The sequence below is a fragment of the Coregonus clupeaformis genome, chromosome 7 (assembly GCF_020615455.1).
Source record: "Coregonus clupeaformis isolate EN_2021a chromosome 7, ASM2061545v1, whole genome shotgun sequence".
Taxonomy (NCBI): domain Eukaryota; kingdom Metazoa; phylum Chordata; class Actinopteri; order Salmoniformes; family Salmonidae; genus Coregonus; species Coregonus clupeaformis.
Window position 1 is genome coordinate 55,090,471 of NC_059198.1, and position 24,291 is coordinate 55,114,761.

Here is a 24,291-nt window from a genome sequence, read left to right on the forward strand (position 1 = left end):
TCTAATGAACTTATCCTCTGCAGCAGAGGTAACTCTTTTTATTTTTTATTTATTTCACATTTATTTAACCAGGTAAGCCAGTTGAGAACAAGTTCTCATTTACAACTGCGACCTGGCCAAGATAAAGCAAAGCAGTGCGATAAAAACAACAACACAGAGTTACATATTGACTGACATTCATGTCTTAAAGTCATGATGGACTGTTGTTTCTCTTTGCTTATTTGAGCTGTTCTTGTCATAATATGGACTTGGTCTTTTACCAAATAGGGCTATCTTCTGTATACCCCCCCTACCTTGTCACAACACAACTGATTGGCTCAAACGCATTAAGGAAGGAAAGAAAATCCACAAATTAACTTTTAAGAAGGCCACCTGTTAATTGAAATGCATTCCAGGTGACTACCTCATGAAGCTGGTTGAGAGAATGCCAAGAGTGTGTAAAGCTGTCATCAAGGCAACGGGTGGCTATTTGAAGAATCTCACATATTAAAAGCACTTTTTTTGGGTTACTACATGATTCCATATGTGTTATTTCATAGTTTTGATGTCTTCAATATTATTCTACAATGTAAAAAATTGTAGAAATAAAGAAAACCCCTTTTAATGAGTAGGTGTGTCCAAACTTTTGACTGGTAGTGTATGTTATTCAATCATTTAATCTAAGCTGCTTGCGCGCGTCAACGAGCATCTGCGTAGCCAGGGGCTAAAATAGAACTTGGTTCTATTTTTGGCGCATGACGCATGCAAGTCCCGCCTCTCCCGTCTCCTCATTGTTTTTTAGGAGCTTATACCCACGTGGGTGATTAAAAGATGAACAAGGGCCACACTCCAGCCCAGTTGGTGGTGGTAATGCACCTTAAAGTTGGTTGCCAAACGACATATAAAGTCTACTACTGCTGCTGATACTAACATTTTAACATTTTAGTCATTTACCAGACGCTCTTATCCAGAGCGACTTACAGTTAGTGAGTGCATACATTATTATTTTTTATTTTTTTTAAATCATACCAGCCCCCCGTGGGAATCGAACCCACAACCCTGGCGTTGCAAACGCCATGCTCTACCAACTGAGCTACATCCCTGCCGGCCGTTCCCTCCCCAACCCTGGACGACGCTGGGCCAATTGTGCGCCGCCCCATGGGTCTACTGCTACTGCTACTGAACTAGGAGAGATTACTAGAAACTATTAGTTTCCCCTTTTATATGTGGATTAAATGACGTAGTAGAGAACACACGATTTTGTGCGACTCAAAATGGGTCAAAATTCTACAAGTATCCAGAAAAAAAGGACCTTGTACATTTCAGGTAAAATAACAACCCTATGTTTATATCCCAGGACAAATGTAGCTAGCAACAGCAAGCTAGCTAGCTAGCTGAATGTCCATGAATGTTTTATGCGTTTCGACCTGTCCCCAAATTTGTATAGTTGGTTCAGAATTGGTTTTGATATTTCAACCTGCTTGTATGGATCGCGTCTGGTGTGGATGTGCCCGGTCTACACAGCATGTAACCCTCCCAGTCCAATAATAACAGCCTGTGAGCCCTGTGTCCCTGCAGACCATTATTAAAAGAGCACTCTAGGAAGAGGAAGCAGAGAGCAGCTGTGGTGCAGGAAATGGCTTTTGGGTTTTCACTGAGCTTCACTTAAAGGGGTGTCACTGTCAACCAGTCCTCTTTTTGGTGGCTTGTATCCACCAGAGTAAATGACGGCAGTTAGCAGAAAAAAATGTCACAAAGTTCAGCCAAGGCTTGCAATGTAGGAACAGACATATCAGCGGCTGGAGTAAGAACTGTCTCTATAGACATATCAGTGACAGCAGTAAGAACGGTCTGTCTGTCTGTCTGTCTGTCTGTCTGTCTGTCAGTTCATGTGAGGATTGAAACAAAAACATTTGGATGGTAAAACAGAATATATGATCAAGTCAGTGGAGGCTGCTGAGGGGAGGACGGCTCATAATATTGTCTGGAATGGAGCCAATGGAATGGTATCATGCATATGGTTTCCATGTGGTTGATGCCATTCCATTGACTCCATTCCAGCCATTACTATGAGCCGTCCTCCCCTCAGCAGCCTCCACTGGATCTAGTACATGAAGATCTTTACACCACACTTACACTACAACATATACTGAATACTGACGTCTACAGAGAACCTCTTCGCATGCAGAGACTGTACTGTGAGGTATATGAATGGGATGGATTCACTATATTTAACTAGATCTGGAGTTAACTCAATACAAAACCAACCACACTGTATAAAAGAGATCTTTGTGAGAATGTCTAGAAGATGTACTCATTGAACCCTCTTCTACCAGACTACCACTAAATACAAGGAATGGGCACGTCCTCAGAAAGCCTGTCTCTCTTCCGGGCAGGGTATTGGAAGCTGAGTGTGAGAGGAGAGTCTGAGACATTTCTCACTGCTGTGCTATTCAGAAAAATACTTACTGGACTCTATATCTGAGTTTAGAGTCAGACTTACTGGACTCTATATCTGGTCCTCTGTAGATCAATTGGTAGAGCATGGCGCTTGTAACGCCAAGGTAGTGGGTTCGATCCCCGGGACCACCCCTACGCACATGACTGTAAGTCGCTTTGGATAAAAGTGTCTGCTAAATGGCATATTATTATTATTATTATTATTATTATTATTATTATTATTATTATTCTGAGTTTAGAGTCAGACTTACTGGACTATATTAGTCCAGGTGGAGGAAGTTCAGACTTACTGGACTCTATTACTCCTGAGTGGCGCAGTGGTCTAAGGCACTGCATCGCAGTGCTAACTGTGCCACTAGAGATCCTGGTTCGAATCCAGGCTCTGTCGCAGCCGGCCGCGACCGGGAGACTCATGGGCGGCGCACAATTGGCCCAGCTCGGCCCAGGGTAGGGGAGGGAATGGCCGGCAGGGATGTAGCTCAGTTGATAGAGCATGGCGTTTGCAATGCCAGGGTTGTGGGTTCGATTCCCACGGGGGGCCAGTATAAAAAAATATGTATTCACTAACTGTAAGTCGCTCTGGATAAGAGTGTCTGCTAAATGACGTAAATGTAAATGTATTAGTCCAGGTGGAGGAAGTTCAGACTTACTGGACTCTATTAGTCCAGATGGAGGAAGTTCAGACTTACTGGACTCTATTAGTCCAGGTGGAGGAAGTTCAGACTTACTGGACTCTATTAGTCCAGGTGGAGGAAGTTCAGACTTACTGGACTCTATTAGTCCAGGTGGAGGAAGTTCAGACTTACTGGACTCTATTAGTCCAGGTGGAGGAAGTTCAGACTTACTGGACTCTATTAGTCCAGGTGGAGGGTTCAGACTTACTGGACTCCTATTAGTCCAGGTGGAGGAAGTTCAGACTTACTGGACTCTATTAGTCCAGGTGGAGGAAGTTCAGACTTACTGGACTCTATTAGTCCAGATGGAGGAAGTTCAGACTTACTGGACTCTATTAGTTTAGGTGGAGGAAGTTCAGTCTTACTGGACTCTATTAGTCCGGGTGGAGGAAGTTCAGACTTACTGGACTCTATTAGTCCAGATGGAGGAAGTTCAGTCTTACTGGACTCTATTAGTCCAGGTGGAGGAAGTTCAGACTTACTGGACTATATTAGTCCAGATGGAGGAAGTTCAGACTTACTGGACTCTATTAGTCCAGGTGGAGGAAGTTCAGACTTACTGGACTCTATTAGTCCAGGTGGAGGAAGTTCAGACTTACTGGACTCTATTAGTCCAGATGGCGGAAGTTCAGACTTACTGGACTCTATTAGTCCAGGTGGAGGAAGTTCACACTTACTGGACTCTATTAGTCCAGGTGGAGGAAGTTCAGACTTACTTGACTCTATTAGTCCAGATGGAGGAAGTTCTGACTTACTGGACTATATTAGTCCAGGTGGAGGAAGTTCAGACTTACTGGACTCTATTAGTCCAGATGGAGGAAGTTCTGACTTACTGGACTCTATTAGTCCAGATGGAGGAAGTTCAGACTTACTGGACTCTATTAGTCCAGGTGGAGGAAGTTCAGACTTACTGGACTCTATTAGTCCAGATGGAGGAAGTTCAGACTTACTGGACTATATTAGTCCAGATGGAGGAAGTTCAGACTTACTGGACTCTATTAGTCCAGGTGGAGGAAGTTCGGTCTTACTGGACTCTATTAGTCCAGGTGGAGGAAGTTCAGACTTACTGGACTCTATTAGTCCAGGTGGAGGAAGTTCAGACTTACTGTACTCTATTAGTCCAGATGGAGGAAATTCAGACTTACTGGACTCTATTAGTCCAGGTGGAAGAAGTTCAGACTTACTGGACTCTATTAGTCCAGGTGGAAGAAGTTCAGACTTACTGTACTCTATTAGTCCAGATGGAGGAAGTTCAGACTTACTGGACTCTATTAGTCCAGGTGGAAGAAGTTCAGACTTACTGGACTCTATTAGTCCAGGTGGAGGAAGTTCAGACTTACTGGACTATATTAGTCCAGATGGAGGAAGTTCAGACTTACTGGACTCTATTAGTCCAGGTGGAAGAAGTTCAGACTTACTGGACTCTATTAGTCCAGGTGGAGGAAGTTCAGACTTACTGGACTGTGGGGTAAAGGGATCCAAGAGTTCCATCTTCCAACAGAGGGGTGGTTCAGGAACACTGGGCCTGCTTTGTCCTGCCTGTTTGGGAGGAAAAGGTGTGAGGGAGGGAGAGAGAGAGAGAGAAAAGAGAGAGAGTATGTCCTGGCCGTGTTTGAGGGATACAGGTAAGCCCGGGTCACTGCCTGTCCTCTTGCTATGTGTGTTTTTGGGAGAGGGCCTAGGTCCTACCAGCAGACAGACACACTGTTGCTGCTGACCTGCTAATGTTGGAAGGCTGTCTCTGTAGGCGTAAGTCCTGTCCACTTCTCTGAGACACTGCATCATCCTCTCTCTCTCTCTCTCTCTCTCTCTCTCTCTCTCTCTCTCTCTCTCTCTCTCTCTCTCTCTCTCTCTCTCTATCTTCTCTCTCTCTCTCTCTCTCTCTCTCTCTCTCTCTATCTCTCTCTCTCTCATTCTCTCTCTCTCTCTCTCTCTCTCTTACTGTCTTTCTCTCTCTCTTTCTCTGTCTTTCTTTCTTTCTCTCTCTTTCTTTCTCTCTCTCTTTCCTTTTCTTTCTTTCTTTCTTTCTCTTTCTTTCTCTCTCTCTTTCCTTTTCTTTCTGTCCTCCCTGCCGGTAACAATTTAAGGGCACTCTGGCTTGATCCCTGGGTGACCCTTCCATGCTTGGAAGTTCTGGAACTCTGAGCTGTCGCGGAATTTGCAAATGAGATGGTTTGAACCGGGTTGTTTTTTCATCCCAGGCCGGCTGGCCCAGGCCTGGTGAAGAGGAGGGAAGCCCTGTAGGGCTGTGTGGGCTGGAGGCTCCGAGAGAGAGAGTCATGAGAAAGAACTCTCTCCTCTGACTACTCCCTCTTCAGGGAGGGAACCTGTCTCACATGACTCCATTTTGTCCAGACATACTGGGCTGTTTGGACCTGCACTCTATGTTGTTGTTGTTGTTGTTGTTGTTGTTGTGGTTGTGGTTGTGGTTGTGGTTGTGGTTGTTGTTGTTGTTGTGTTGTGTTGTTTATGGTTTGATTGTATATGTGGCAGGTGTTGTTGACTTTTACATGTATTTTGTCTTCTGTTTATGAGTGATGAGGTAAAATGTTGGTGAGAGTGAGACAGGATGTTAGGTAATATAAGACATAATGAGGCCATACTTGACAACATTAGCAAGAGTTTCAGTTCGAGGTTAAGTTTAAGTTTAAGTTTAAGCATCAGCTAATTGCAATGCTAACCTCACCAGGTGGCAGTGATTATTTCCTGTAACACATTCCTCATCAGCCGATCAAAGATCTTAAACTTTTTCTCCACAAACCAATGGCATTCCTTAAAATAGGTCAACCTCCAAATTCAAGGTTTACATGTATCCCTCTGGTGGCCGAGTTGACCTATTGTAAGGAATGCAAATTGGTTTGTGCAGAAAAAGTTTAAGATCTTTGATAGGTTGATGAGGAATTTGTTACAGGAAAAAATCACTGCCACCTGGTGAGGTTAGCATAGGGCTAACATGTGCCAGGTTATCTGATGGGACCAGCTACAATATAGCATTCTATCACGTGACACTACGTCAACGTTTTGAATTAATGCTTGAACTTAAACTAATGTTTGCAAGTATGGCCCCAATGGGATGAGTTATTTAAAACAGCTTTCCATAACTGAAACGTGCCATTAAGTGTTGTTTAAAAAAAAATGTCTTGTTTACACAGGAGTATCCCACTGTTATGGTTGGAGTGTTCATCGAACAGCCCACTCCTTTCCTCTCCGAATTCTTCCAGAGACTTGTGACCCTCGACTACCCCAAAGATAAACTCAACGTCTTTGTTCATAACAACGTGAGTAACTGCAGCTGGATTGGCTCAATGATGGGGTCCAAGACACAGCTCCTAATCCATCAATTATGTGATCTCCGTTCTCTCTCTCTCTTTAACTATAATATTAGTAATAACTATGTGTCTATGTTTACCTCTCTCTCTCTCTCTCTCTCTCTCTCTCTCTCTGTTTCTCTCTCTCTCTCTCTCTCTCTCTCTCTCTCTCTGTTTCTCTCTCTCTCTCTCTCTCTCTCTCTCTCTCTCTCTCTCTCTCTCTCTCTCTCTGTTTCTCTCTCTCTCTCTCTCTCTCTCTCTCTCTCTCTCTCTCTCTCTCTCTCTCTCTCTCTTCAGGAGGTTTACCATGAGAGACACATCCAGAGGTTTTGGGAGGAGAGTAAAGATGTGTTCAACAGCTTCAAGGTTGTGGGTCCAGAGGAGAACTTGAGCCAAGGACAGGCCAGGAACATGGGCATGTACGTATGTTACCCTGTGTCTGTGATGATTCCTCCTTCCTTTCACAGAGACATTCTTCATCTCAGACGTGTTATTTGATGAAAAAAAAATGAATTAATAACAAGCTTACATTGCCACGTTCCATGAAAGGCTACAGAGAAATTATCCTTAAGTAATTGTCAAAGTAAATATGCAAATCAAGAAGCTCAGTCACTCTGATGTTGAGTTGGAAACGCTTCAGTGTCTAAAGACAAGCATGGGTTTTTCCATTGGTGTCCAAAGATTTCAAATAGATGAAGGTAGAAAAAAAGACACATCTGTCAGATGTTTAGCCTGAAACAGATCCGCAGCTTGTTTTACATTAAAGGAGACAATGTAGACAGGAAACCCACTGGACACAACACGTCATTCAGAACTAAACCCACTGGACACAACACGTCATTCAGAACTAAACCCACTGGACACAACACGTCATTCAGAACTAAACCCACTGGACACAACACGTCATTCAGAACTAAACCCACTGGACACAACACGTCCTTCAGAACTAAACCCACTGGACACAACACGTCATTCAGAACTAAACCCACTGGACACAACACGTCATTCAGAACTAAACCCACTGGACACAACACGTCATTCAGAACTAAACCCACTGGACACAACACGTCATTCAGAACTAAACCCACTGGACACAACACGTCCCTTCAGAACTAAACCCACTGGACACAACACGTCATTCAGAACTAAACCCACTGGACACAACACGTCATTCAGAACTAAACCCACTGGACACAACACGTCATTCAGAACTAAACCCACTGGACACAACACGTCATTCAGAACTAAACCCACTGGACACAACACGTCCTTCAGAACTAAACCCACTGGACACAACACGTCATTCAGAACTAAACCCACTGGACACAACACGTCATTCAGAACTAAACCCACTGGACACAACACGTCATTCAGAACTAAACCCACTGGACACAACACGTCATTCAGAACTAAACCCACTGGACACAACACGTCCTTCAGAACTAAACCCACTGGACACAACACGTCATTCAGAACTAAACCCACTGGACACAACACGTCATTCAGAACTAAACCCACTGGACACAACACGTCATTCAGAACTAAACCCACTGGACACAACACGTCCTTCAGAACTAAACCCACTGGACACAACACGTCATTCAGAACTAAACCCACTGGACACAACACGTCATTCAGAACTAAACCCACTGGACACAACACGTCATTCAGAACTAAACCCACTGGACACAACACGTCATTCAGAACTAAACCCACTGGACACAACACGTCCTTCAGAACTAAACCCACTGGACACAACACGTCATTCAGAACTAAACCCACTGGACACAACACGTCATTCAGAACTAAACCCACTGGACACAACACGTCATTCAGAACTAAACCCACTGGACACAACACGTCATTCAGAACTAAACCCACTGGACACAACACGTCCTTCAGAACTAAACCCACTGGACACAACACGTCATTCAGAACTAAACCCACTGGACACAACACGTCATTCAGAACTAAACCCACTGGACACAACACATCATTCAGAACTAAACCCACTGGACACAACACATCATTCAGAACTAAACCCACTGGACACACCACATCATTCAGAACTAAACCCACTGGACACACCACATCATTTCAATGTGGAAATGTTGATAATATTTGGTTGAGACGTTGATCAATGAGATTTCAACCTTTATTAAAAAAAAGACAACCATGAAGTTTGTGGATTTGTTTTCACTGCGCAGTCAACCATTTAAAAGTACAACAAAGTTCAAATGGGAAGACAATGTCAGATATTGTGTTTATTTATACTTTATTTAACTAGGCATGTCAGTTAAGAACAAATTCTTATTTACAATAACGGCCTACACCGGCCAAACCCGGACGACGCTGGGCCAATTGTGCGCCGCCCTATGGGACTCCCAATCACGGCCGGTTGTGATACAGCCTGGAATCGAACCAGGGGGTCTGTAGTGACGCCTCAAGCACTGAGATGCAGTGCCTTTGACCGCTGCGCCACATTTAAAGTTTAATTCGATTAGATTTACATGTTCAACCTTAAGATGAGCAACACATCCATGACCACATTTTGAGGTTAGCCCACTGTAACTGTAAAATGTATGTAATCATCGAAAGCGTACATGTTCAAGATAGCATGCAAAGGTCGCAGGTCTGTGGAGATCTTCACAATTGCTATAATAATCTGGCAGAATCTCCAACAGCATTAACCACTGGCACAATTAACTTTTAAAGTAATCTCAACTGAAATCCAGGTCATTTGGTTGAGATATTAGATGAAGCACAGTGATTACACATTAATCTGTTGTTTAAAAAAAAACGTATCAATTACTAATTTGTAGACAAATTTGAAATTAACCAAAGCTTGAAACCTTAGGCCAATATGGATTGTCTATTTTTAGTTGAACCCTGGTTTGAATTGAAACAATAGCTGTTAATGGCTTTGCAAAATGCTATGTAGGCCTAAATAGTATCATTGATGATACTGTATATGACTTATAAAGTATGGTTACATTTCATTTGCTCTATTAAACCTACCCTTTGGAATGACTTCGCTAGCAACAGTGAATCTATTTAGTTATTAAGAGATCTCTCAACCATCATTCTCACAATAGCACATTGGTAGTAGTCAGTGATAAATATCAAAGCTAACCAGGGCTGGGCTTTGTTAAAACCCTGGATAGGTAGCTTTAGACGTGCTGGCCAGCTAGTTTTTTTTCTGATAGTGGGTATAACGTTGAAGATCTAACGTTGTTTCAATCAATTTTATTTTATTTTATATAGCCCTTCTTACATCAGCTAATATCTCGAAGTGCTGTACAGAAACCCAGCCTAAAACCCCAAACAGCTAGTAATGCAGGTGTAGAAGCACGGTGGCTAGGAAAAACTCCCTAGAAAGGCGAAAGCCTAGGAAGAAACCTAGAGAGGAACCAGGCTATGAGGGGTGGCCAGTCCTCTTCTGGCTGTGCCGGGTGGAGATTATAACAGAACCATGCCAAGATGTTCAAAAATGTTCATAAGTGACAAGCATGGTCAAATAATAATCAGGAATAAATCTCAGTTGGCTTTTCATAGCCGATCATTAAGAGTTGAAAACAGCAGGTCTGGGACAGGTAGGGGTTCCATAACCGCAGGCAGAACAGTTGAAACTGGAATAGCAGCAAGGCCAGGCGGACTGGGGACAGCAAGGAGTCACCACGGCCGGTAGTCCCGACGTATGGTCCTAGGGCTCAGGTCTCTCAGTTGGCTTTTCATAGCCGATCATTAAAGAGTTGAAAACAGCAGGTCTGGGACAGGTAGGGGTTTCGTAGCCGCAGGCAGAACAGTTGAAACTGGAATAGCAGCAAGGCCAGGCGGACTGGGGACAGCAAGGTGTCATCATGCCCGGTAGTCCTGACGTATGGTCCTAGGGCTCAGGTTCTCAGAGAGAAAGAGAGAACGAGAGAATTAGAGAGAGCATACTTAAATTCACACAGGACACTGGATAAGACAGGAGAAGTACTCCAGGTATAACCAACTAACCCCAGCCCCCCGACACATAAACTACTGCAGCATAAATACTGGAGGCTGAGACAGGAGCGGTCCGGAGACACTGTGGCCCCATCCGAAGAAACCCCGGACAGGGCCAAACAGGAAGGATATAACCCCACCCACTCCGCCAAAGCACAGCCCCCGCACCACTAGAGGGATATCCCCAACCACCAACTTACAATCCTGAGACAAGGCCGAGTATAGCCCACAGAGGTCTCCACCACAGCACAAACCAAGGGGGCGCCAACCCAGACAGGAAGATCACGTCAGTAACTCAATCCACTCAAGTGACGCACCCCTCCCAGGGACGGCATGAAAGAGCACCAGCAAGTCAGTGACTCAGCCCCTGCAACAGGGTTAGAGGCAGAGAACCCCAGTGGAGAGGGGAACCGCCCGGCAGAGACAGCAAGGGCTGTTCGTTGCTCCAGCCTTTCCGTTCACCTTCACACTCCTGGGCCAGACTACACTCAATCATATGACCTACTGAAGAGATAAGTCTTCAGTAAAGACTTAAAGGTTGAGACCGAGTCTGCGTCTCTCACATGGGTAGGCAAACTGTTCCATAAAAATGGAGATCTATAGGAGAAAGCCCTGCCTCCCGCTGTTTGCTTAGAAATTCTAGGGACAATTAGGAGGCTCTGCGTCTTGTGACCGTAGCGTACGTATTGGTATGTACGGCAGGACCAACTCGGAAAGATAGGTAGGAGCAAGCCCATGTAACGCTTTATAGGTTAACAGTAAAACCTTGAAATCAGCCCTTGCCTTAACAGGAAGCCAGTGTAGGGAAGCTAGCACTGGAGTAATATGATCAAATTTCTTGGTTCTAGTCAGGATTCTAGCAGCCGTATTAGCACTAACTGAAGTTTATTTAGTGCTTTATCCGGGTAGCCGGAAAATAGAGCATTGCAGTAGTCTAACCTAGAAGTAACAAATGCATGGATTAATTTTTCTGCATCATTTTTGGACAGAAAATTTCTGATTTTTGCAATGTTACGTAGATGGAAAAAAGCTGTCCTTGAAACAGTCTTGATATGTTCGTCAAAAGAGAGATCAGGGTCAAGAGTAACACCGAGGTCCTTCACAGTTTTATTTGAGACGACTTTACAACCATCTAGATGAATTGTCAGATTTAACAGAAGATCTCTTTGTTTCTTGGGACCTAGAACAAGCATCTCTGTTTTGTCCGAGTTTAAAAGTAAAACGTTTTCAGCCATCCACTTCCTTATGTCTGAAACACAGGCTTCTAGCGAGGGCAATTTTGGGGGCTTCACCATGTTTCATTGAAATGTACAGCTGTGTGTCATCCGCATAGCAGTGAAAGTTAACATTATGTTTTCGAATAACATCCCCAAGAGGTAAAATATATAGTGAAAACAATAGTGGTCCTAAAACGGAACCTTGAGGAACACCGAAATGTACAGTTGATTTGTCGGAGGACAGACCATTCACAGAGACAAACTGATATCTTTCCGACAGGTAGGATCTAAACCAGGCCAGAACTTGTCCGTGTAGACCAATTTGGGTTTCCAGTCTCTCCAAAAGAATGTGGTGATCGATGGTGTCAAAGGCAGCACTAAGGTCTAGTAGCACGAGGACAGATGCAGAGCCTCGGTCTGACGCCATTAAAAGGTCATTTACCACCTTCACAAGTGCAGTCTCAGTGCTATGATGGGGTCTAAAACCAGACTGAAGCATTTCGTATACATTGTTTGTCTTCAGAAAGGCAGTGAGTTGCTGCGCAACAGCTTTTTCTAAAATTTTTGAGAGGAATGGAAGATTCGATATAGGCCGATAGTTTTTTATATTTTCCGGGTCAAGGTTTGGCTTTTTCAAGAGAGGCTTTATCACTGCCACTTTTAGTGAGTTTGGTACACATCCGGTGGATAGAGAGCTGTTTATTATGTTCAACATAGGAGGGCCAAGCACAGGAAGCAGCTCCTTCAGCAGTTTAGTAGGAATAGGATCCAGTATGCAGCTTGAAGGTTTAGAGGCCATGATTATTTTCATCATTGTGTCAAGAGATATGGTACTAAAACACTTAAGTGTCTCTCCCGATCCCAGGCCCTCGCAGAGCTGTGCAGATCCAGGACAGCTAAGCCCTGGAGGAATACGCAGATTCAAAGAGGAGTCCGTAATTTGCTTTCTAATGGTCATGATCTTTTCCTCAAAGAAGTTCATGAATTTATCACTGCTGAAGTGAAAGCCATCCTCTCTTGGGGAATGCTGCTTTTTAGTTAGCTTTGCAACAGTATCAAAAAGAAATTTTGGATTGTTCTTATTTTCCTCAATTAAGTTGGAAAAGTAGGATGATCGAGCAGCAGTGAGGGCTCTTCGGTACTGCACGGTACTGTCTTTCCAAGCTAGTCGGAAGACTTCCAGTTTGGTGTGGCGCCATTTCCGTTCCAATTTCCTGGAAGCTTGCTTCAAAGCTCGGGTATTTTCTGTATACCAGGGAGCTAGTTTCTTATGACAAATGTTTTTCGTTTTTAGGGGTGCAACTGCATCTAGGGTATTGCGCAAGGTTAAATTGAGTTCCTCAGTTAAGTGGTTAACTGATTTTTGTCCTCTGACGTCCTTGGGTAGGCAGAAGGAGTCTGGAAGGGCATCAATGAATTTTTGTGTTGTTTGAGAATTTATAGCACGACTTTTGATGCTCCTTGGTTGGGGTCTGAGCAGATTATTTGTTGCGATTGCAAATGTAATAAAATGGTGGTCCGATAGTCCAGGATTTTGTGGAAAAACATTAAGATCTACAACATTTATTCCATGGGACAAAACTAGGTCCAGAGTATGACTGTGGCAGTGAGTAGGTCCAGAGACATGTTGGACAAAACCCACTGAGTCGATAATGGCTCCGAAAGACTTTTGGAGTGGGTCTGTGGACTTCTCCATGTGAATATTAAAATCACCAAAAATTAGAATATGATCTGCTATGACTACAAGGTCTGATAGGAATTCAGGAAACTCAGAGAGGAACGCTGTATATGGCCCAGGAGGCCTGTAAACAGTAGCTATAAAAAGTGATTGAGTAGGCTGCATAGATTTCATGACTAGAAGCTCAAAAGATGAAAACGCCATTTTTTTTTTGTAAATTGAAATTTGCTATCGTAAATGTTAGCAACACCTCCGCCTTTGCGGGATGCACGGGAATATGGTCACTAGTGTAACCAGGAGGTGAGGCCTCATTTAACACAGCAAATTCATCAGGCTTAAGCCATGTTTCAGTCAGGCCAATCACATCGAGATTATGATCAGTGATTAGTTCATTGACTATGACTGCCTTTGAAGTGAGGGATCTAACATTAAGTAACCCTATTTTGAGATGTGAGGTATCACGATCTCTTTCAATAATGGCAGGAATGGAGGAGGTCTTTATCCTAATAAGATTGCTAGGGTGAACACCGCCATGTTTAGTTTTGCCCAACCTAGGTCGAGGCACAGACACAGTCTCAATGGGTATGGCTGAGCTGACTACACTGACTGTGCTATTGGCAGACTCCACTAAGCTGGCAGGTTGGCTAACAGCCTGCTGCCTGGCCTGCACCCTATTTCACTGTGGGGCTAGAGGAGTTAGAGCCCTATCTATGTTGGTAGATAAGAGGAGAGCACCCCTCCAGCTAGGATGGAGTCCGTCACTCCTCAGCAGGTCAGGCTTGGTCCTGTTTGTGGGTGAGTCCCAGAAAGAGGGCCAATTATCCACAAATGTTATCTTTTGGGAGGGGCAGAAAACAGTTTTCAACCAGCGATTAAGTGCTGAGACTGCTGTAGAGCTCGTCACTTCCCCTAACTGGGAGGGGGCCAGAGACAATTACTCGATGCCGACACATCTTTCTAGCTGATTTACAAGCTGAAGCTATGTTGCACTTGGTGACCTCTGACTGTTTCATCCTAACATCGTTGGTGCCGACGTGGATAACAATATCTCTATACTCTCTACACTCGCCAGTTTTAGCTTTAGCCAGCACCATCTTTAGATTAGCCTTAACGTCGGTAGCCCTGCCCCCTGGTAAACAGTGTATGATCGCTGGGTGATTCGTTTTAAGTCTAATACTGCGGGTAATGGAGTCGCCAATGACTAGGGTTTTCAATTTGTCAGAGCTAATGGTGGAGCCTTCGGCGTCTCAGACCCCGTAACGGGAGGAGTAGAGACTAGAGAAGACTCAGACTCAGACTCCGACTCGCTACATAATGGGGAAAACCGGTTGAAGGTTTCTGTCGGCTGAATGAGCGACACCGGTTGAGCATTCCAACAGTATTTCCCTCCAGAAGCCATGAGAAAGTTGTCCAGCTGCGGGGACTGTGCGGGGGGATTTATACTAACGTTACTGTCTGTACTTACTGGTGGCACAGACGCTGTTTCTTCCTTTCCTACACTGAGATTACCCTTGCCTAACGATTGCGTCTGAAGCTGGGCTTGTAGCACAGCTATTTTCGCCGTAAGGCGATCGTTCTCCTGTATATTATGAGTACAGCGACTGCAATTAGAAGACATCATGTTAATGTTACTACTTAGCTTCGGCTGTTGAAGATGTTGATGAACCATGTCCAGATAAAGCGTCCGGAGTGAAAAAGTTGAATAAGGGAAAAAGTTGCGATGGAAAAAAGGAAAATAACGTAAAGTTGGCAGCTAAAACGCACAGGAAAATGACTCTTCTGTCTCGGGATAAACGTCCGGGGTGAAAAAGTTTAACGAAAAAGATGAGTGAGGACAAAACTAAAAAGTTGGTAAATTTGTTGAACACAAAGATTGATTAAACGTTTATTAAAAGTAAAACGTGAATAGTTTGGCAGGTAGCCAAGTAGCAACAAAACAGCACAGCAGTACGGAGACAATGCGGAAGCGAGACGGAAGTCACGTCAAATCTCGTCAAATCTCGTCACCTAAAGAGCAGCAGTCTCAAAGGTACAAAGGTACAAATTCAACATTTTAAAGAAGGTTTGTCTATGTTGAAAATTGGTTACAATGATAACATAATTATGTGGTTGAAATTTCACCCTCAAAACAACAGTTTACTTTGATGACTTTTTTCAAATCCGCTGTATTTTCCATGTAGATTCCACGTCACAATACGTTGACAAATTATGTTGAAACAAAGTTGATTCAACCGGTTTGTGCCCAGTGGGAAGAAAGTATTTCTGATGCTAAACAGATCTACAGCTCGTCTCATCTGAAACCAGAGCTTCGGAGACCAGTGTCAAACCTTCCCCCCTCACCTCAACTCGTTGCAGAGAGACTAGGGCCCCCTATCCCTCTATCTCTGTATCCCTCTATCCCTGCATCCCCCATATCCCCCTAATCACCATATCCCTGCATTCCCCATATCCCTGCATCCCCCATATCCCCCTAATCACCATATCCCTGCATCCCTCATATCCCCCTAATCACCATATCCCTGCATCCCCCATATCCCCTTAATCACCATATCCCTGCATCCCCCATATCCCCCTAATCACCATATCCCTGCATCCCTCATATCCCCCTAATCACCATATCCCTGCATCCCCCATATCCCCCTAATCACCATATCCCTGCATCCCCCATATCCCCTTAATCACCATATCCCTGCATCCCCCATATCCCCCTAATCACCATATCCCTGCATCCCTCATATCCCCTAATCACCATATCCCTGCATCCCCCATATCCCCCTAATCACCATATCCCTGCATCCCCCATATCCCCCTAATCACCATATCCCTGCATCCCCCATATCCCCCTAATCACCATATCCCTGCATCCCCCATATCCCTGCATCCCCCATATCCCTGCATCCCCCATATCCCTGCATCCCCCATATCCCTGCATCCCCCATATCCCTGCATCCCCCATATCCCCCTAATCACCATATCCCTGCATCCCCCATATCCCCCTAATCACCATATCCCTGCATCCCCCATATCCCTGCATCCCCCATATCCCCCTAATCACCATATCCCTGCATCCCCCATATCCCTGCATCCCCCATATCCCTGCATCCCTCATATCCCCCTAATCACCATACCCTGCATCCCCCATATCCCCTTAATCACCATATCCCTGCATCCCTCATATCCCCTAATCACCATATCCCTGCATCCCCCATATCCCCCTAATCACCATATCCCTGCATCCCCCATATCCCTGCATCCCCCCATATCCCTGCATCCCCCATATCCCTGCATCCCCCATATCCCTGCATCCCCCATATCCCCTGCATCCCCCATATCCCCCTAATCACCATATCCCTGCATCCCCCATATCCCCCTAATCACCATATCCCTGCATCCCCCATATCCCTGCATCCCCCATATCCCTGCATCCCCCATATCCCTGCATCCCCCATATCCCTGCATCCCCCATATCCCCTTAATCACCATATCCCTGCATCCCTCATATCCCCTAATCACCATATCCCTGCATCCCCCATATCCCCCCTAATCACCATATCCCTGCATCCCCCATATCCCTGCATCCCCCATATCCCGCATCCCCCATATCCCTGCATCCCCCCATATCCCTGCATCCCCCATATCCCCCCTAATCACCATATCCCTGCATCCCCTCATATCCCCCTAATCACCATATCCCTGCATCCCCCATATCCCCCTAATCACCATATCCCTGCATCCCCCATATCCCTGCATCCCCCATATCCCTGCATCCCCCCATATCCCCTCATACCCCCCATATCCCTGCATCCCCCATATCCCTGCATCCCCCATATCCCTCATATCCCCTATCCCCCTATACCCTATCCCTGTATCCCCCCATCCCCTATCCCCCATTCCCTATCCCCTATCTCTGTATCCCCCATCACCCCTATCCCCCATATCCCCCTATCTCTGTATCCCCCATCCCCTATCCCCCATATCCCCTAATCCTTGTATCCTGTCCATCCCCTATCCCCATATCCCCCATCCCTGTATCCCCTATCATCCCCTATCCCCCATATCCCCCTAATCACCATATCTCTGTATCCCCATATCCCCCTAATCACCATATCCCTGTATCCCCCTATCCCCCCCATTGATAACTAACTCTCTGTAGTAGAGAATTAGCAGAGAGTAATGTTTACTTAGGATCTAATAATTGGTAACTTGCAAAGTAGGATTTATGTCAAAGTATATGCTTGGCAGTTCAGCAGGCCATCATCACGTTGTCAGTTTAAACGATCAATGATTGATGAGATGTTTGTTTTCTCCATATCGATAACCCAGGGGACTGTGTCGTAAGGACCCAGGCTGTGACTTCTATCTCAGTATGGACGCTGACGTGATGCTCACCAACAAACAGACCCTGAAAATCCTCATTGAGCAGAACAGGTATGGTGTTCATTTTCATTTTCTTGCAATTCTTTACATTTTTAGTCATTTAGCAGACGCTCTTATCCAGAGCGACTTACAGTTAGTGAGTGCATTTTTAAAATCATACTGGCCCCCCGTGGGAATCGAACCCACAACCTTGGCGTTGCAAGCGCCATGCTCTACCAACTGAGCTAAACGGTTAGATCAGGCCATTTGAACAGAACAGGTATGATGTCTTTATAGTGTTGCGGCTGTTTCTATTCAGGGGGAAATGGCATATTATTATTATTATTGTCTTATGGGCAGAAGTCCAATGATCTAACATGCATGTTATGGGGTGTATAAGGAGCAGGGACTCTTATTGTGTTAATGCTGCTGGCCATAAGGAAGAGGGACTCTTATTGTGTTAATGATTATATTATTATTAATGCTGCTGGCCATAAGGAAGAGGGACTCTTATTGTGTTAATGCTGCTGGCCATATGGAAGAGGGACTCTTATTGTGTTAATGCTGCTGGCCATAAGGAACAGGGACTCTTATTGTGTTAATGCTGCTGGCCATAAGGAAGAGGGACTCTTATTGTGTTAATGCTGCTGGCCATAAGGAAGAGGGACTCTTATTGTGTTAATGTTAACAGTCTATGCCTGTATTTTCTCTCTTTTCCGTCCCCTTGAGTTTTCAAGCGTCGTCTCTTTAAACCAGATGTCTTTGCGGTGGTGGCAGACCTGTGACACAGTGGAGCCCTGGTCTGAGTCCCAAATGGCACCCTATTCCCTATAGCTCTATGGGCCCTGGTCAAAAGTAGTGCACGACTTAGGGAATAGGGTGCTGTTTAAGACTCAGCCCTGGAGGTCCGAAGAGAAAAGCCCTCTGGGTTATTTAAAGAGGCCATGGGAACTCTCATCTCCGTCTTCAACTCTGGACATTCAGAATTTCATTGTTGTCCATCCCATTTCCCACATTGTATCCATATTGTAGATGAACACTGTAATTTATGGTAATGTATCCTCCATAAGTTGTTTTTCCTCAGGAATCACGATCGCTCCGTTCTTTATGATATTCGTGGCTTTGAAAATATAGTGTTTTGAGCTCGAATGGCGGGTTGTGTGTCTGTGTCTCACGCACATTTAAACGCAAAACTCACACTGGGAGGCCTTGTGTCTGCTACCATTATTTAGTAGCTGACCAGCAGAATGCCTGTGTGAATTCAGTATAGTATAGGCTACCATTATATTATGTCCGGTTTACTGTAATATGGCCCAGTGAGGTTCTGGTCTAGCTGGTCCACTTTGGGGGTTGAGTTGAGTTCTGAGATGCAGGATGTTTTGGATGTTTGTTACACCACTAAGGCACCCAGTGGCTGACTGTCTGGGAAATGACACCTAGTTATATGCTGTTTGACAGAATTACTCTCTCTCTGTCTCTCTCTGCCTTGCTCTCTCTGTCTCTCAATTCAATTCAAGGGGCTATATTGGCATGGGAATCATTGCCAAAGCAAGTGAAATGGATAAAGAAAAGTGAAATCAACACTAAAAAGTGAACAGTAACTATTACACTCACACAAGTTCCAAAAGAGTAAAGACATTTCAAATGTTATGTTCTGTCTGTTGCGGTGACCGTATTACCGCCACACCGGCGGTCACGAGTCATGAAGGCAGGTAGCATAGTGGTTAAGAGCGTTGTGCCAGTAACCGAAAGGTTGCTGGTTCTCATCCCATCTGCTGATGTGCCCTTGAGCAAGGCACTTAACCCTAATTGCTCCTGTAAGTCGCTCTGGATAAGGGCGTCTGCTAAATGACTAAAATGTAAATTCCACGTGACCATTTAGTCATGGTAATTAGGCTTCTCCAAGCTCTGATGCTGCTGCTGGTCATTAGCAGCCTACCAAACTTGCTAACTGCCTGGTACTCAGCAATCTATTATCACTCTGACATCAATGCAAATGTATTCGAAAATCTAATCAAAACACTTCATGAGAGCCCATGAGCTCATGTTGTTGTCAACATTTCTATAGGCTATGCAACTGCGAGAGAAAACAGAGTGATGGCCTCTATTAAAAAGAGGAGGATCCCATCAGCTTTCTATAGGCTAGGCCTAATATATTTATTTATCTACTTTCCTAATATTAAACACTTTGCTTCGCTTTACAACAGGAGTATATCCTACCTGGCTGGCATGAAAATGAACCTTGGGAAAAGCGTCCTCCATTCCTTATTTAAGTGCACAGATGACATGTATTTTTACCGCTGCCCCTGTTTCGAGACAGGTGTATCACAACTAAAGTGGCCAAATAACTTCTTAAAATTAAGCACATTCATCTGCTCTACAAGGGTTTTAGAGCCTAACTGGCATACATAAGTTTCAAGATTGGGGAAGATAATTTCCACCATAAAAATGCACTTTTATAATAAAAGCATTACATGCATAATCACATTTGCGGTCTCATTTGATAATGGTGTTTTCCCGCTAATGGAACATTTGCGCTTATAGCCTACTGCCATGTGCGCATTGCTGCGCTTATAATGGGAAGAAATAGCCTGATAGTTTATCAACATTTTAAGCTAAACGTTCTGATCTGTTGTGTCAGCCACATTGTGTATTTGTTTTATTTAATTTTTGATAAAAGTGGTTGTATTAACTTGGGATCTATTGCATCCCACAACAAGGATGCACGCAGTTGCGTCCCAGAAGTGTCTGTCTTCACTTGTAGCCTGTGAGAAAGACCCGATGTGATCTTGTGATCACGTGATGCAGCGAGCAGCACTCAGAGAGAAGGGCACAACAAAGGCTAGTTTTTACATTAAATAGCAAATCACCAGTACATTACGGCCACAAAGGGGATGCCGCTGTGAAATTCGAGGCATTATCAAGTGCTTGTCAAAATTGTGAATGAGAGACTAATGAAGTGTGTACAGCCTGCTCAAAAAAACAAAGCAGAGCTTATGCCTTCCAAACACCTTTTTTCAAATCATCATTAGAGTCAAATCATGCAGCCTTAAAATCTGTTAAAATCTGTTAAAAATCTAAAATCTAAACATATAGCCCAACGTTTGTAGAACGTAGAGTCATTAAAGTTACATTAATGACTCTAAATTAAGCATATACACTACCGGTCAAAAGTTTTAGAACACCTACTCATTAAAGGGTTTTTCTTTATTTTTTTTACTATTTTCTACATTGTAGAATAATAGTGAATACATCAAAACTATTAAATAACACACATGGAATCATATAGTAACCAAAGGAGTGTTAAACAAATCAAAACATATTTTATATTTGAGATTCTTCAAATAGCCACCCTTTGCCTTGATGACAGCTTTGCACGCTCTTGGCGTTCTCTCAAGCAGCTTCACCTGGAATGTTTTTCCAACAGTCTTGAAGGAGTTCCCACATATGCTGAGCAATTGTTGGCTGCTTTTCCTTCACTCTGCCGTCCGACTCATCCCAAACCATCTCAATTGGGTTGAGGTCGGGTGATTGTGGAGGCCAGGTCATCTGATGCAGCACTCCATCACTCTCCTTCTTGGTAAAATAGCCCTTACACAGCCTGGAGGTGTGTTGGGTCATTGTCCTGTTGAAAAACAAATGATAGTCCCACTAATCCCAAACCAGATGGGATGGCGTATCGCTGCAGAATGCTGTGGTAGCCATGCTGGTTAAGTATGCCTTGAATTCTAAATAAATCACAGACAGTGTCACCAGCAAAGCACCCCCACACCATAACACCACCTCCTCCATGCTCTTTTGGTTACTACATGATTCCATATGTGTTATTTCATAGTTTTGATGTCTTCACTATTATTCTACAATGTAGAAAATAGTTTTAAAAAACTTGAATGAATAGGTGTTCTAAAACTTTTGATCGGTAGTGTAGGAGTACCTATTTCTTCGTTTCTCAACACAGAATGTGCACACTCCCTCAAATCGTTTGGAGAAAATATTTATATTTTATTCAGCTTTGTTCAGTTGTATTCTTCATACTATAAAATAATATAATATAATGTCACGTAATGTCTGCTAAATGAACTAGTGTAGCCCACAGCCATATGGCATAGCCACATCAGGACTTAACATAAGGACAACTCAGAGTATGCTATTCTGTTCAATTTTCTTCATATCATGCTTCTTTAGACCTTTCTAAAATAAATAATGGATTTATTGTGACGGTGTAGGCTATATTACATGGATTTATTAGACTTTTTAAAATATAGATTTTCCAAAGGTCTGCATCAGTGGCTTGTAGGCTATGAGTGGAAGCCAGGAGATGCTAAATGTGTTTATGTTAATTAACGGTCAATTACCATTAGACCAACAGTTATTCGCTTGACATTTCGTGACCGCCACAGCCCTAATTATGTCTATATACAGTGTTGTAACGATGTGCAAATGAAATAAAGTTAATAAATAAACATAAATATGGGTTGAATTTCCAATGGTGTTTGTTTTTCACTGGTTGCCCTTTTCTTGTGGCAACAGGTCACAAATCTTGCTGCTGTGATGGCACACTGTGGTTTTTCACCCAGTAGATAAGGGAGTTTATCAAAATTGGGTTTGTTTTCAAATTCTTTGTGGATCGCTGTAATCTGAGGGAAATATGTGTCTCTAATATGGTCATACATTTGGCAGGAGGTTAGGAAGTGCAGCTCAGGTTCCACCTCATTTTGTGGGCAGTGTGCACATAGCCTGTCTTCTCTTGAGAGCCAGGTCTGCCTACGGCGGCCTCTCTCAATAGCAAGGCTATGCTCACTGAGTCTGTACATAGTCAAAGCTTTCCTTAATTTTGGGTCAGTCACAGTGGTCAGGTATTCTGCCACTGTGTACTCTCTGTTAGGAGCCAAATAGCATTGTAGTTTTTTGTTAATTCTTTCCAATGTGTCAAGTAATTATCTTTTTGTTTTCTCATGATTTGGTTGGGTCTAATTGTGTTGTTGATGTCCTGGGTCTCTGTGGGGTCTGTTTGTGTTTGTGAACAGAGCCCCAGGACCAGCTTACTTAGGGGACTCTTCTCAAGGTTAATTTCTCTGTAGGTGATGGCTTTGTTATGGAAGGTTTGGGAATCGCTTCCTTTTAAGTGGTTGTAGAATTTAACAGCTCTTTTCTGGATTTTGATCATTAGCTGGTATCGGCCTAATTCTGCTCTGCATACATTATTTGGTGTTTTACGTTGTACACAGAGGATATATTAGCAGAATTCTGCATGCAGAGTCTCAATTTGGTGTTTGTCCCATTTTGTGAATTCTTGGTTGAGAGCAGACCCCAGACCTCACAACCATAAAGGGCAATGGGTTCTATAACTGATTCAAGTATTTTTAGTCAGATCCTAATCAGTTTGTCGAATTTTATGTTCCTTTTGATGGCATAGAAGGCCCTTCTTGCCTTGTCTCTCAGATCGTTGACAGCTTTGTGGAAGTTACCTGTGGCGCTGATGTTTAGGCCGAGGTATGTATCGTTTTTTGTGTGCTCTAGGGCAACGGTGTCTAGATTTAATTTTGTGGTCCTGGCAACTGGACCTTTTTTGGAACACCATTATTTTTGTCTTACTGAGATTTACTGTCAGGGCCCAGGTCTGACAGAATCTGTGCAGAAGATCTAGGTTCTGCTGTAAACCCTCCTTGGTTAGTGACAGAAACACCAGATCATCAACAAACAGTAGACATTTGACTTCAGATTCTAGTAGGGTGAGGCCGGGTGCTGCAGACTGTTCTAGTGCTCTTGCCAATTTGTTGATACATACATGCTGTAATCAAACCCACAATTGCTGATGCTCCAGATACTCAACTAGTCTCAAGAAGGCCAGTTGTATTGCTTCTTTAATCAGCACAATCGTTTTCAGCTGTGCTAACATAATTGCAAAAGGGTTTTCTAATGATCAATTAGCCTTTTCAAATGATAAACTTGGATTAGCAAACACAACGTGCCATTGGAACACAGGACTGATGGTTGCTGATAATGGGCCTCTGTACGCCTATGTAGATATTCCATTAAACATAATCCGTTTCCAGCTACAATAGCCATTTACAACATTAACAATGCCTACACTGTATTTCTGATAAATTTGATGTTATTTTAATGGACAAAAAAAGGATTTTCTTTCGACAACAAGGAAATCTCTAAGTAACCCCAAACCTTTGAACGCTAGAGTAGGTAGCACACATGAGGACATTTTTCTCTGTTGAGATAATTTCCTCATTAATTTCTAGCCAGATTTAAAATGTTCCTGTTTTGACTAATTCAATAGAGTGGATTAGGTCTGGTCTATACCAAATTAGCATACCCCCCTGAGTCTCTTCCCTGTTTCTACTCTGCAGGAACATAATTGGTCCCCTTGTCACTCGTCATGGAAAGCTGTGGTCCAACTTCTGGGGAGCGTTGAGTCTGGATGGTTACTATGCCCGTTCTGAAGACTACATCGACATCGTGCAGAGCAAGCGTGTGTAAGTCTCCTCTCCTCAACCAATGGGGTTGGGACTTCATATAAACCATCACTCCTGTATATCTCATGTGTAAAACATTCTGTTCAATGGCTTATTTGTATATTTTGGAGTATTACTGTTTCTCACTGATCTGTTTCAGTG

At 43.7% G+C, this 24,291-nt stretch overlaps 1 protein-coding gene across 2 annotated transcripts in view; it reads left to right on the forward strand.

Moving 5' to 3' along the window:
- The window catches only part of LOC121569958 (procollagen-lysine,2-oxoglutarate 5-dioxygenase 2), a 94,249-nt gene that overhangs the window by 51,979 nt on the left and 17,979 nt on the right, over positions 1 to 24,291 (forward strand). For both annotated transcript variants that reach the window (XM_041881323.2, XM_041881324.2), the window contains exons 9-12: positions 6,266 to 6,391; positions 6,719 to 6,840; positions 17,630 to 17,734; positions 24,025 to 24,150. In XM_041881323.2, coding sequence (XP_041737257.1) covers positions 6,266 to 6,391; positions 6,719 to 6,840; positions 17,630 to 17,734; positions 24,025 to 24,150 — 479 coding nt within the window. The remainder of the gene's footprint in view (positions 1 to 6,265; positions 6,392 to 6,718; positions 6,841 to 17,629; positions 17,735 to 24,024; positions 24,151 to 24,291) is intronic.